At 38.4% G+C, this 13,924-nt stretch overlaps 1 protein-coding gene across 1 annotated transcript in view; it reads left to right on the forward strand.

The window, feature by feature from the left end:
- Nucleotides 1-225: 225 nt before the first annotated feature.
- The window catches only part of necab3 (N-terminal EF-hand calcium binding protein 3), a 37,765-nt gene continuing 24,066 nt past the window's right edge, over nt 226-13,924 (forward strand). Inside the window, exons 1-2 of the mRNA XM_044210995.1 lie at nt 226-559; nt 6,226-6,250. Of these exons, the coding sequence (XP_044066930.1) occupies nt 437-559; nt 6,226-6,250 (148 nt within the window). The 5' untranslated portion in view covers nt 226-436. The remainder of the gene's footprint in view (nt 560-6,225; nt 6,251-13,924) is intronic.

Genomic DNA, 13,924 nt, shown 5'->3' on the forward strand with positions numbered 1-13,924 from the left:
TAAGACTAAAAAGTGCATCTTTAGTAGTGTCAGTAATTGATCAATGATTTATAGTTCTGATTCCGAAGTGTGTATAGCATTTAAATATAGGATTACTTCTGGTTCATGCACTGACGAAAGTAATTGCTACAGAAAAGGTTAGCAGAGGCTAGGGGGCATTTGGTCCTGATGAAGGTAACAGCTGATCCAGATGCACGGCGCAGAGAAACGAGCCAATCACAGCGGCTCCAGCAGGAGGGGCAGACAGCTCTGCTCAGCAGCGCACCACAAAGTTGCAGAGCATCTCTGAGTCTCCGCCTGCCGGGCTTCACTTGATATCTGTCTCACCTGCAGCCTGCCTCTCCTCGCGACATTCAACCGTAACTTTACTTTAACCTTTCCCCGCCAACAGTTTGAGCGATCCCCCCGATCAAGGTGTGCCTCGACGCGTCCAAAGATGCTGGCTTGTACGGAGATGATCACTATGTGCCTGCAGTCGGCCAAACAGAAGCATCTTCGGGCTCAGCAGCAACAACAGCCGCTGCACACCGCCGGACAAGGGCTTACTATCTTTCATGATGTGAGTGGCTCGACCTTTACTCATAGCCTACACCAAAAGTGGTATTTATCCATCAAAATATTACATCTATTAGCTATCCCTGTTGTTAATCAAAACATATTTCAGTGTCTTGTCATATGAACTGTAAAAGTCTAAATACATTTTTAATCATAAAGTGTGGAAACATATATAATTTGACCTATAGCACAGTTTACAGACAGTTACAATGTTGGCTCATTTTCTAATTTCTTTATGAAAAATGAGAAGTGAAAATAGAAATGTTTTATCAAATGTTCTCTTGTTGTATACCCACATCATCCACCAAAGATGATACAGTATTGGGCTGTGTGTGTGTGTGTGTTTGTGTGTGTGTGTGTGTGTGTGTGTGTGTGTGTGTGTCTGTGTCAGATAGGAAGAGCTGCAGCTGCTGCCTCTGCATGATAAATTAAGCTCTCACAGTTGGACAGGTTTAGGAGCTGCTGGGGGGTTCTCCTCTTTTTGTTGCACACACACACATACAAACACCTCTGGTCTTTCAAAAGCCTTATGCAACAACACATACACACACACACACACACACAAATCTTTTTATGTTACAAATCTTTTTATGTTTTATCAAAATAATCAAGTGAATAGATCAAACTGAGTCATATGTTTTATGCTACAGTGCTATGACTTCTCTCACACTCAAAGACACACACACAGATACACTCACACACACACACACACATATATATATATATATATACACACAAACATGCACATAGACACACCTACCCAACTGGAGCTTAAACCAATAACAATACGCCGACTGTATAACCTGCAACACTGCAGTAGAAACTGTCCATCAACACAGTAATTATCTATCCATCACATACTGTCCTGGGCTAGTAGGCCAATGCTGTGTCCAAATCTGTGCTCTTTCTGACAGCTTTCTATCACTAATGCAGTACACAGACAGCCTTGTCTAAATAAGGACACATTACTCATATTTTGCAGAGTTGTCACTGTATCTGTGCACGCTGTCCCTGAACGAGGTACTGCACGAAGCGCCTCCAAGTCTTCAACCTTGAGTTTTTCTGTTGATGGAGCATAAACACGCTAACAGGCACGCTCTGCTTGATGGTTCCTGGCTCAAAAACATAATTGCGTTTGAATTGCCTAAAACAGGCTGTGTAGGAGATAATAGTGTCTAGAAATACTTAATACTCTATTGCTAGACGAGAACATGCTGTCTTGGTTTTGATTGCTGTGCTTGTCTGTTCATTGTCTCTTTTCACCTCATTCTGTTTTTGTCTTTCCACTCTTATTTGGTTAAGGAGAAGCAATGTGCCCACATTGGAAATCTTATTCCTGCCTGTAGGTTCCCCAGTTACTCCACTGGGGCAGCCGGCAGATTTGTTTTATTTAAAGCAGGTAGAGCTGTGTTGCTATGGTATTTCCACAGTCCCCGCAGTGTGAAGTAGGTTGAATAAAGTCAAATGGTCAGCTAAGCCTAAAAACAAGCATAAATATTTTAGTCTGGATTAAAAGTTGTAAAGCGGATCAATGGTGATTGATTTTCAGAGATAATGCTGGATGAACTTTATTATTGCAGAGGTTCACATTGATTTTCAATAGTCTACTGGAGGCGCAGTAGAATTACTAGATGGGGATATTAATGAATGTAAAAAGTATTTTCTTTGTAATAATTAGACCAATTTATTTTAAAAACATGTTGCCCAGTTGTACATGCAACAAACTCTTTCAATTATAGAGAGATCAATACATCAATACTAGGTCTATATTGAGTCCTTTTCACGTGGTAATGGGTCAATCCATAATTCACAGTATTTGACTCACATTCCCAGAGTGAGAGACAAAGCAATACCTCTAAAAATGTCCTGTTCAAAGGCCAGGGACAGTTAATGATGTTGGTGATGTTAGTGGGAGGTTTGGCTTTTTAAATGTCTTTGTTTTGTGTAACCCATGGTTCTGCATTTCTGAGGCTCTCTCAATCATCAGCACTGTCTCTGATGTTCTCTCTCTCTTGCATCTCTGTCCTCCCTCTCCTGATGTTCATCTTGTGTCCCTCTGCTCTTGCTTTGCTGTTTTTTGAGCATGGAAAAACAAAAAAACGTAACGTAAATGTAAGAAAACAGAAAGAAAAAAAAAGTTGGATGAATTGAAAAATATACATTTCAGTGAATCACTAAGAATCTCCAAGAAAACATGGCAAGAAGAAAATATGGCACACAACAAAATATGATTAGCACCAGATTCCTCTTTCTCAAATGCAACCCACTGTCTTGACACCTGCCACCATGACATCAGAACAGCAGCACTCTGGGAAGCATGCCTGACCTTTTCTGAGCTTGCTGTAAATGATGCATTATCGTCTCCTGACACTGGAGAGCCCAAAGACACAGCCAAACAACAAACATGTTTAACAGTAATGTACCTCTTCTCCAAGGAGCAGGGAAAAAATACTGCTCAAATGGGTTACAGTGCCAAATGGGAAAAGACTGCTGACTGAGAAGGGAAAAGATGTACTGTACAGTACACAGAAGCCTAAAGCAATAATGTGTCATACCTACAGGTAGAATATGAATTGTAGATGCATGTAATAAATAAGGAGAGTTGGTGGACAGCAATTTGCAGCTTTACAGTCACCTTCAAGTCTAGACAGATGAATCAAAAATAGAGCAATGAGTGTGTTGTGAAGTGGTTTGAAATGACCTGGCTCTTGTTATTAGTCAGGACTGAAGCTGTAGAGAGACAGACATTGACAGACAGAGGGCAGAAGTGCAGACCTTGAGCTTGTTGACCTTATGAAAAATGAAAGTGAGGGGCAGGTTCTGCTGTTATTAATAACCTGTAGGTCACAACTGATGAGCATGTCAGGCCTGACTGCTAGCTAACAATGGAAACAACAAACTAAGGGAGTGGAGTAGTATCGATAGAATACAACAGATCACAATTTTTTCCTTTTCATGGCATAGCTTCTTTGCCATGAAAAGCACATGGTGTATGATGAAGTTAGATTTATGAAGTTACATGTTGGAGTTTTGTGGCTCTGGTTGATAACTGTGCTGCTTATGGAAATCGGTTCAATTCTATATACAAATTATGGTGCCAACATATGTTGTATTTGAATTGCAGAAATTTGCATTGTTCATAGTCTTATTAAACTGCTGATTTAAGAAATGTGGTGTTTGTTGAATTAATAAGAATTATGAAATTTAAATTGTAAAGCATAGGTTGAAACTAAATGCAGTGGTTTAAAATTCTAGTTTCAGATTCACTTTTCTCCATTCCTAGTTCTTGTAATTAAAATTTCCTTGAAACACATCTCTGTGCACAGTAGACTTAGGGAAAATGGTCTTTTTTCATCCTCTTTATTTTCATAGTTTTGGCCATCGATAACATTTTAGTCACCAGCTTTATTGGTGTTACAAGGGGGTGACAGGGGCTCCAGTTGACATTTAAAATGGAGTAGGTTTTATCTAAACCACTTATTGGACATGAAAATAAAGGTGAACATTAAAATTGTCACCCAAACTGTCAGTTGTAAACATCTATTGGATTTTCAAGAGCTACTTCAAACTGCTTCAACTTTGAATCACCGTACTTTAATTGTGTGTGCATGCAATTTAACAATTTAATGGATGATTAAAATAGGCATTTGGGGGGGCACTAACCTTTTTTTTCAGTCCAGATAAGTGGTTTACTGATTATGGTTACCCTGGGGACCTATTTAAAACCTGTCAGATTATTTGTGCAGTTGCCCAGTGCAGTCTCTGTCCTCAGTTTCTGCCTCAGCATTATATCTCAGAAATTAAACTGTTGAGTGAAAATAATGAGTGACGAACAAAACAACAAATCTGTTTTTTCTTTCTTTAATATCTGCATCAGTGTCTTTTAAAATCATTTTGTGTGTTGACGTTGAGTGGAATTGGAATGTTCCTTTGTCGTCAACCAGTCCTGCATTCATCCTTGTCATAGTCCTAATTCATAAGGGGTCCAGGTTTTGTACTTTTTACAATACGCATAACTGCATGCACACAACCTTACCTTACAGTATTTGAACAGTATCAGTATCAATAAAAAGAGAGCTTTGTGAAGCTCATAACAGACCTTCTGCTTTCATTGATCTTGAGTTTTTGAGGTGGTAGTTTTGTGTTTGTTAAGTGTCATTTATCCTTATTCATGCAGAAACATCCTCATCATAGTTGCTATTATAACAAACACAACTGCCTTCAGTGTTGCAGCCTGCCTCAAAGTGCAACAGAAACCCCAAGTGGGAATAGGAGCCAGACATAATACGACAGTGTTCAGTGTTGTCTGTATACATGTCACAAATTAGACTGCAAAAAAACAAACAACACATTGATATAATTAATTAAGTTTAACTAACAGTGCCATGAATCAGCTTAGATCAAATAACATTTGGGTATGTTCAAAGGTTGCAATACAGCGGTGGCCACTGGCCAGCAAATAGCAGTTGGCAGCTGCAACAGCAGCTGGCAGCAGCAATAGCTCAAGTAGGCCTTTTTCACAGCAGAGGTTTTGACCTGTCATAGCAGGAAGAGCACAGGTGCAATTAATAACACTAATGACGGCTCTGTTTAATTGTGTACCACTAAATGAGCCAGCATGCATGATAGCGTGGCCCTGGAACTGGAACACCTGATTCAGCCATCATTAATGTTATTAATTGCACCTGTGCTTTTTCTTCTATGACATAAGGGTGAAGCCTTGAGTGGTGGACGTTGTTTCAACTTGCACTGGCCAGTGAATGCAGTTAGCTGCAACAGGAGCCGATAGCAGCAGTAGCAGTGATGGATGGTTGGAGTCAGTCTTTTAAATAGGCCACTCTGTTCAGTGAATTTTAGTGCTCAGGGAGATCAGCTGGCCTCACGTTCCTGCCTGAATCTACACTATGGGTACCACTGATGAACCTCAGCTTGTGGCCATTGCTCTTCTGTTAGTTGTTACCTTGGCAACAACTACATTACCATATTAAAGTATGCAGTACAATTAACAAATGTTTACACTGTCGCTACATGTAGTGAATAAAATAGTTACAATGCTACACCATTACACCAGACCCAATGAAATGAAATCAAACCAACCAAATGACATTCAAACAAATAGAACAATTGACTGTAAAACATAAAACAATAATACATCTCATCTAGGCTACAAATATTTAGATACTTACAGTATTTATGTCTTAAGACTGTCTACAAAAATAACCATTATATTAATGCAGTTTGTCTGTGTGGGTAGAATATGATTTTAAAAACTTTAAAAACTCCCCTGAGCAGTTTTCATGACTGAGGCACCTGCAAGATAATGACTATTTAGCCTCTTTGCTTACTCAGTGGCCTTATGCTTCTTCTGAAATTACTATTTACTTCAGAAGTGATAATTGTTAAACCTATTTTAGAGCTGACACATACTACCAATTGGCATTCAACATTACATGACTCACACATACAGAGTGTAACAGCCTTTGTGAATGTCCTTGTCCATGTGGTGTTTCTGTTTGGTCCAGCAGAACCTTCTACAGCAGATGCCAAATATCCTGTTGTGTTTTTGACAAATTGCCATGATTCTTGATAATCTGTACCTGCTTATTGCAAGAATACCTTCAGTGATGCTTGTCTAGAGGTAATAACTCCTCCCCCCTCTTGTTTTTTCAGATTTTCCGCAGAGCAGACAAAAACGGTGAGTAAGAATGATTTGTCACAATGCATGCATGTTTTTTCTCCACATTCTTCCACTTGTTATTATACCTCAGACAATCTGGGCGGAGAAATAAAGGATTTGCATGAATGACTCTTAAAGTGAAGCTCCTTTCCTCTTCATGCCCAATTAAAATGATGTTAAGATGCTGGATTACAGCCATTACTGGAAAAATGTGTCACACAAAAAAAGCACCTCTCTGTCAGTGTCGACACAGATGACTGAGTGCTGTTTACAAATGAATGTGAGTCATATTAACACAGGCTAAGCAAAGTTATTTTTTCTAGCAGTGAATCGCTGATAATATGGCTTTATTAGCAAGTGCAAACAAGGTAACGTAGGTTTTGAGAATACTCATTCTCACAAATGTATGCACACACATGCACCCATACTTGCTTTCACAAACACACATTTTGCCTAAGTTCATTAGTGACCACTGCTAATGTTTTGTACCTTAAAGCAGGTAAGTGTGACATCAACGGGACCTTGTTGCATTTACAGGGGCTGCAATCAGCACGCCTCCAAACAGAAATTACTGCTCAACACCTCTGAACACATTCGCGAGTCTTGAATTGTTCTGTGGCCTCCACCAAAGTATATTCACTGTTAGATTCTTATTATAATAAGCTCAGCTCAGATGACATCACTGAACAAGTTGTGGAGAAAGGATGGTTGGGAGAGCGAAGGAGAAGTTTTAATATAAAAGGAAAACACAAAGAAACTATACTGCGCTATATTAACCGTTCTTTATCTTTCAGTAATAAACACCACTGGGATTTGAATGAGTACTGTATATAATACCAGCAAAGTAAAGATGAGGGCTTCAGCAGTGGAATGTGTTGAATAATAAACCAGTATTTTATTTAAATGATGTCTGTAGCTGAACGTACTATATAATGTGCTGAGCATACTACGCAATGTTAGAAACATCTCATCTGTTTCTTTTATTGACTGACTGGGTGAAACAAGATAAGAGCTAGTATGCGTAGTATGACAAAACAATTCCAACTCAAGGTTCATGTACTACATTTTTCTGGAGCTTTCAACTGTATTACATGGTCAGCACATGGAATTTGTTCACTTGTAATGGAGATGGATCTGTTGACATGCTATCACAGTAGCTGTTTCATCTCTAGCAAAGGGGCTGCTCATAGCGATGAACCCACAGACAATTATCACACGACTCTGCAGTTCCCCTCGGCTCTACGGAGCGTTTTAACGTCTTTAAGCTGTTTTTCTACTTGCCCAGCACCAAACAGCTGACAGAGTTAGTGACCACGAAGAATTCAGTCCAACTCGGTTTCAGTTCATGTTCCCTGAAGTTTCAGGGATTCACTATTATCCATGTGCATGAAACCCTGATAATTAACCATCTCACATAACCCCAACTGTGTCACAACCTAATTGGCAAAATGGTCAGAGATCAGCAATCTTGTTTGAATTTTTTATGTATAGCAGCTTAAAGTTTAGGTTTAAAAAAACTGGTCTCCTTCTTAGAAAAATCCTTATCCAGATATCCAGATTTGCCATAGATATAGAACGCACATTCTGGTGTGACAGCTTTTAACGAACCTCGCTTCTTGCCTGACATCTGTGTGGAGGAAAAGACCAGGGAGCTTCAGACCATTAGTGAGGTGGAGAATCTAGAAGCAGTTGCCTATGCGATCTAAAAGCATCATACAGGCTTAAATCAGCTATGGAGGCTAAAAGGCAGCTTATATCACAGACGTCGTTGCAGATGGCCTGGTGGAACACATCCTAAGTAGAGCATTGATACTAAGAATAACAGAATAGGAAATGGTTTGGGTATACAGTAGTGCATAGGAGTTTACCATAAAGAAACAAGACCCCACGCTCTTAGTAATGCTAGTTGCTTTTGAAGCTGTGATGCATCTGTGGGAATTTATAAACCACTTAGGAGAGGCTGCAATGGGACTAACCTTTGGAGAGATAAGAGTGCGGCCTACTTTGTGCCCTACTTTACAGGACTTTCTCACTTGCTCATTTGGTTCTTGTTTACTCTGATCCTCTGAGCACTTTGTTTAGACTATTCTGACTTTTTTTAAAGGAGAAAAGGCCACATAAGAGCTGTCTGTGCCCTGCTGTGTCTGTGCCACACTTAACCAGCCTCACACTTTCTGTAGAAACATTTTTTCTCATCTTCTCATAAGTGATTTTTCTGGCTCAATATTAAAGAGCAATGTATGCATATTGCTTTTGACTCAACCTACAATATGATTTATAACTACCTTCTTTTGCTGTAATAATGGAATTTCCTGTGAGGCAATGTGCTGTATGAAGTCTTTAACTGTTTAGATTTTGGTCCAATTTAAAGGAGGATATCACATGGTCCCTTTTTCCCCAGATGTGCTGAGAATATTCTCTGCCACATCTGCTTTCAACATACTGGCGATTTATTGTTTTCAAATGAAACAGCTGTACAGACAAATTGCTTCAGTAATAAATGGTATAGTTGGACTTCATAATCCCTGTGCTTATGATGCTACCTTGTCGCCAAGGTGTGATGTTTGACTTTTGATTTTCTTTTTTCTTGACCATAGAAATTACTAGACATGCAAAATACTTTTTTTTTTAAATCCACATTGTTTTGTTGAAGCCCTGCAGCCTTTCTGTCTCAACCCTGGTAACTCTTTCAGCAGAAATAATCCATTTTGAAAAACATCATCAGACAACATGAAAAAATAACAATAAATTAAAAAGTTTTAGCTCTAATTTTAAGTGAACAAGACATACAAAGGTTTTGTGTTTGTTCAAAGAGCTCCTGTTTTCTTTAAAACCAGGTCAACATTTGCTGATGCAGAGTATGATTCATTTGCAGGCTATGGTTAAGTTGCTCATAAGGAAATTATTGTTTTATTCTCTGAAAATGTTCCAGGAATAGCTTCACATTCACTGGGAACATGACAGGAGCAATGCTTCATAAGTTGTGTTCATAATACCCATTCGTGTTCCTTATATGTCATTGGGCCTTGCATGAATGATTTATTAATTTAAAGGCATCAGCTGGTGTTTAGGTTAGAAATCTGTTTAGTAACTGGATGCTGTGACTGCTCTGATAGGACTGTAAGAGGATGATATAAAGCTGATGAAAGTCAGTGACATTTTAATGCTCCCAAGTTTTTATAAAACAAAATTGAATCAATGGCTGGATGACTTAATGCATTTTAAACATTTCAGTATGTGAGAAAAATACTAATTTAATGGTGGATTTAATGTGTTGATTTAAGGTAAAATGCACATCACACAGTTTGATTTCCATGATAGGACATGAAGAGATAAAAAAATAAATGTAGCAATATATTTTAGAGAAATGCAGTTTCAATACAACAGTATATCACTTAACATACATCTGTAAGCTCTAAGGGAAAGAGAGAGTTTATGAACTGTTGTAGAATATGATCAATAGCAGGTTTGGGTCAGCAGGTACCAAAATCAATTCTTGAAATTTATCTCAACCCTGTCTGCTTATAAAGTGACCTCACATGGTGTGCTGACAAACGTTGAGAAACTCTGCTCTATGACAACAAATCAGAGCAGAACAGCACAATCAGTACAAACCCAGTGATAAACAAAACAGTTGTGTAACACATCATAAATGATAATCATCACTTCAGAATGATGCTTGAATGAACAAAGGTGTCCCGTTAGGCAAATAAGTGTTGCATCAATTCCTCCATCCTCCCATCATCCTCGCATCCCTCAAGCCATCAAAAGAGATGCATGCGATAGAAGTAAGGATGCATCAACTGGAATTGAGAGGAGACCATCAGGTATGAATCTTAAGATAACAAACACATAATCCCCCCCACCTGACTGCAGCTCTTTTTCATGATGCTTTTAATGACATCTTTTGATGCCATCTGTCACCAGGAAGATTGCTGATTGGCATTTAATGTATGCGAGACAAATATATACATTTACTGATTTTGCCATTTTTTCACAAAACATAATGTTTACTAGACTTCTTAGGTAAGTTTACAATATATACTGTAGTAAAAGTGTGCCATTGGGGATTTGTTGCATATATGGTACAGATCAGATGAACATCACATGCAGTCTGTTATTTCTAAAGGTGTTTTGGGCCATATTTATATGTGGAAACAAATCTGATAAGAATCAATTATCTGCTAATGTGGCCTTAATCTACAGATCTGCATTTTCAGGACTGTGTCTCCTGACACGGGCAAAAAGTGATAGTAGTGCCCTGGACTGGGTCACAGGCAACCCTCCACCTCCAGAAGCGCTCTCCAATCCCTTAACTCAACCCAAACTGACCCTTTAATTTTTGTCTGTTTTACACTAATTTATTCACATGCACAAACAGGTTGTTTTGAGTGTAGACACTAATCAGTTAAGGCTCATATTTTTTGGAAATTGAAAATTCGAAGGTGGGAGTTAGCCTTAGCCTTAGTCACTCAAAAGTAAAAAAAAAACTAAATTAGCAAAATGTACCAAAACAAAACAAAAAAGTAAGAGTAAGAGTTACTCAACTCAAAAAAAAAAAACACATAGAGGCCCAGAATTGTGTTTGTTGCAGTCATACTCTTTCATGAAGAAGACATTTAACCCAGAACTGTCAAACTGAATAGAAGAGACTGCCAGTAGCCATCATTAGTCCATCAAACGGATTATCAAGAGTGTCACTTCTGAGCATAACTGCTGTCTGTCTAGTTTGGCACCCCAAATATAGGAAGCCTTCCAAACACAACACTGTGAGACATGTGGAGGGATCTTTAGTCTCAGATCCACAGACTAACTACAAATGGCATCAAAATGTAAGTCAATCTGCATAAACTAAGAATAAAAGGCATAAAACATTTGAAAGTGTGATATTACTGCATGAATGAAGCTTCTTTCATGCTTGAAGTGCTTGGTATAAAATCTATACTAAGGGGGTGTGTTGGAGCCTTTTATATAATAGAGAATATTTGTAAATAATTTATATTTTGCTGTATTTGATTTGCTAAGGATAAGCAGCTATATAGTTCCATTGCAGAATATTGAATTAGGGCCAATAATGACGGCAGTCAGCTCTGGCTTCTGATTGGTTCAAATGTATAAAAATCTGCCTGTGCTTGTCAGTTAATTTAGTTGAAGCTGTGGAGCCTGGAGAGCACACTAGTCCTTGACCATGCTTGTCGTGCTTATATTGCTTATTATTGTTTATTGTGTTTTGCTACCATGTTTCATTTTTGTATTTTGAAGAAGAAAGATTTTCAGTTAACAGTTTAAACGAAGAACATGGACTACAGAGTTTTATTGAAGCACGAGTCAACTACATGCTTGGACTCTATAGCTTAAAAAGACAGAGCCACACTAACAGGATGACCTTAACCTTAAGAATTTACAATGTTCTCCTTGTGCCCCAAGACAGTTCAATCCCTGCTCCAACATCCAACTTAAAACTAGAAACCAAAAAAAAAATCATTCACTTCTCTTTAAGCAATCAATAGTACATGTGTTGAGGCATATCTGTTAGCAATGCCAGATTTCAAAACAGTGTGGTGCAAGATGGGGATGAACTGCTATACTGCTGTATAGAAATAACACATTTCCTTTAATTCAATTAAATGTTATTTATATAGCGCCAAATCATATCAGAAGTTATCTCAGGGCACTTTTCCTATAGAGCAGGTCTAGACCCAACAATTCCCACCATGCGCAAGCACTTGGCAAAAGTGGCAAGGAAAAACTCCCTTTTAACAGGCAGAAACCTCAAGCACAACCAGGCTCTGGGTGGGTGGCCATCTGCCTCGACCGGTTGGGTTGAGAGAGAGAGAGAACAGGAAGAAAGAGAACATACAGTAGCACAATGCAAGTTCCACATAGAGATGTAAAGTAATAGTAATAGTAATGGTAGCAATAATAATAATAATAATAATAATTGTTGCAGCGGGTGTTGTTTACTTTGTATTTCTTTGTATCTTTGTAAATACAAAGAGATTTTTCTTTAAATCACAATGGATGTTTAAAGTCCTTTTATCAGTTTGGTCTTGCTCTTTAAGTGGAGGAGAGAAAAGCATATTAGAGAATGGGAGGATGATAAAAAAGACTATCTGAAAAAAGAGAGAGAGAGAAAGTAGGCCAATGTGGCGAGGGCCACGTATTGTCTCGGCCAGCACATTACACATTCTGGTCAGAGGTAATGATGAGCAGTGTCAAAGAGTCTCCAGCTGGACAGATGGTCTTCAAGCTTGCCCTTGAGTTTTCAGCTTTGCTGAGTCAGCCAACTGGAACACCATGGCATATTAAACTGCTCTCATTTGACCTTGTCTTTGTGTAGACAGGGTTTGGGCAGATTACTCAACAGGGTTATGAAGCCAACAGTCATCCTGGACTCAGAAGGTTTATAAAATGAGTGGTGATAGTTCCTTTATGGGTGCAGTAAAGACATGGCTGGGTGGCTTTTGTTTGTCTCAGTAGCTGTCTGACCCTCTATGAAAAGAAACAGTCTGTTTGCCTGATTCAACAAATACTTCACAGTCATACTCATTTGGCTGTATGCCATCTTGGCTCCATTTTATCACTCTGACCACTCTGGTTTGTCTTTCACTCACATTGACTGACTGAGTACCCAACTTGCTCCATTATACTTCTGATTGCCTGTCTGTCATGGCTCAGAAATGTTCTCCACAGACACCAATCTATCTGTTAGTCTGGACTCTTTTATGAGGATTAAAACATCTAGCAGTTCCTCTCTGGCAAGCCAACTGCTGACTGATCTATTTAATCTGTGCCAGTAGACAGATTGATAGTAGGCTCACAAAGGAGCACTTCTTCACAGATGACAACCAAGCTATTTATCTGCTGTTATTGATTTTTCTGTGCACTGTCTGTCACAACAAGCTGTGCTCACAGTTAACTAGTCTGAGACAATATGTAGCTTCTTCCATTTTAAAGTGATAGTTTGTGGAATATTTATGCAGTTTTTGTAGTAATACAGTTTTAGTGATTAGGACTTTCAAAGTTTTTCATTGGCTTATACATACAGCATATATAAAGCTGAGATAATATATGACTTTTGTGTTTGAGTGCATGCCACCAATCCGAACTGCAGAAATTAATGCTGAAATAAGTAGTCAATTTTTGCCAGAAAATGGCAAATAGATTAATAAATGGTAATAGATGAATTGTTTAAACCATGAAAAAGATGCCAAACATTCTCTGGCTCCAGCTTGTCAAATGTGTTAATTTACTGCTTTTGTATCTTTTATATCCTAAATTGAATATATTCAGGTTTTGGACATTGGACAAAACAAGCAATATGACAATGTCAAATTAGACTCCAGAAAAGGTGTGATCATATTTGAAACTATTTTCTGACATTTTATAGACTACACGACTCTTACCAGAAAGACAACCAACATGTTTATTGAAAATGAACCTGGACCTGTACTCCAGAGTAGAATGAAGCAGAAAGGATGCAGATGAAACCAAAGAACTCATTTGCACTAAAATGGTGCTAATCAGGTTGTTAGATTAGTGTGCTGTCACACCAGAAATTTAAATTAAAAAAAAAAATGGGTGACACACAAGAGAACTAATATATATATAATAGGTTCAGATTACAAGGAAAGTCTCTAGAGTATTAATTGTTGAAGCATATTGGTGATGGCTACATGTGTTCTGTAAGAT

Source organism: Siniperca chuatsi, linkage group LG2, assembly GCF_020085105.1.
Source record: "Siniperca chuatsi isolate FFG_IHB_CAS linkage group LG2, ASM2008510v1, whole genome shotgun sequence".
NCBI lineage: Eukaryota > Metazoa > Chordata > Actinopteri > Centrarchiformes > Sinipercidae > Siniperca > Siniperca chuatsi.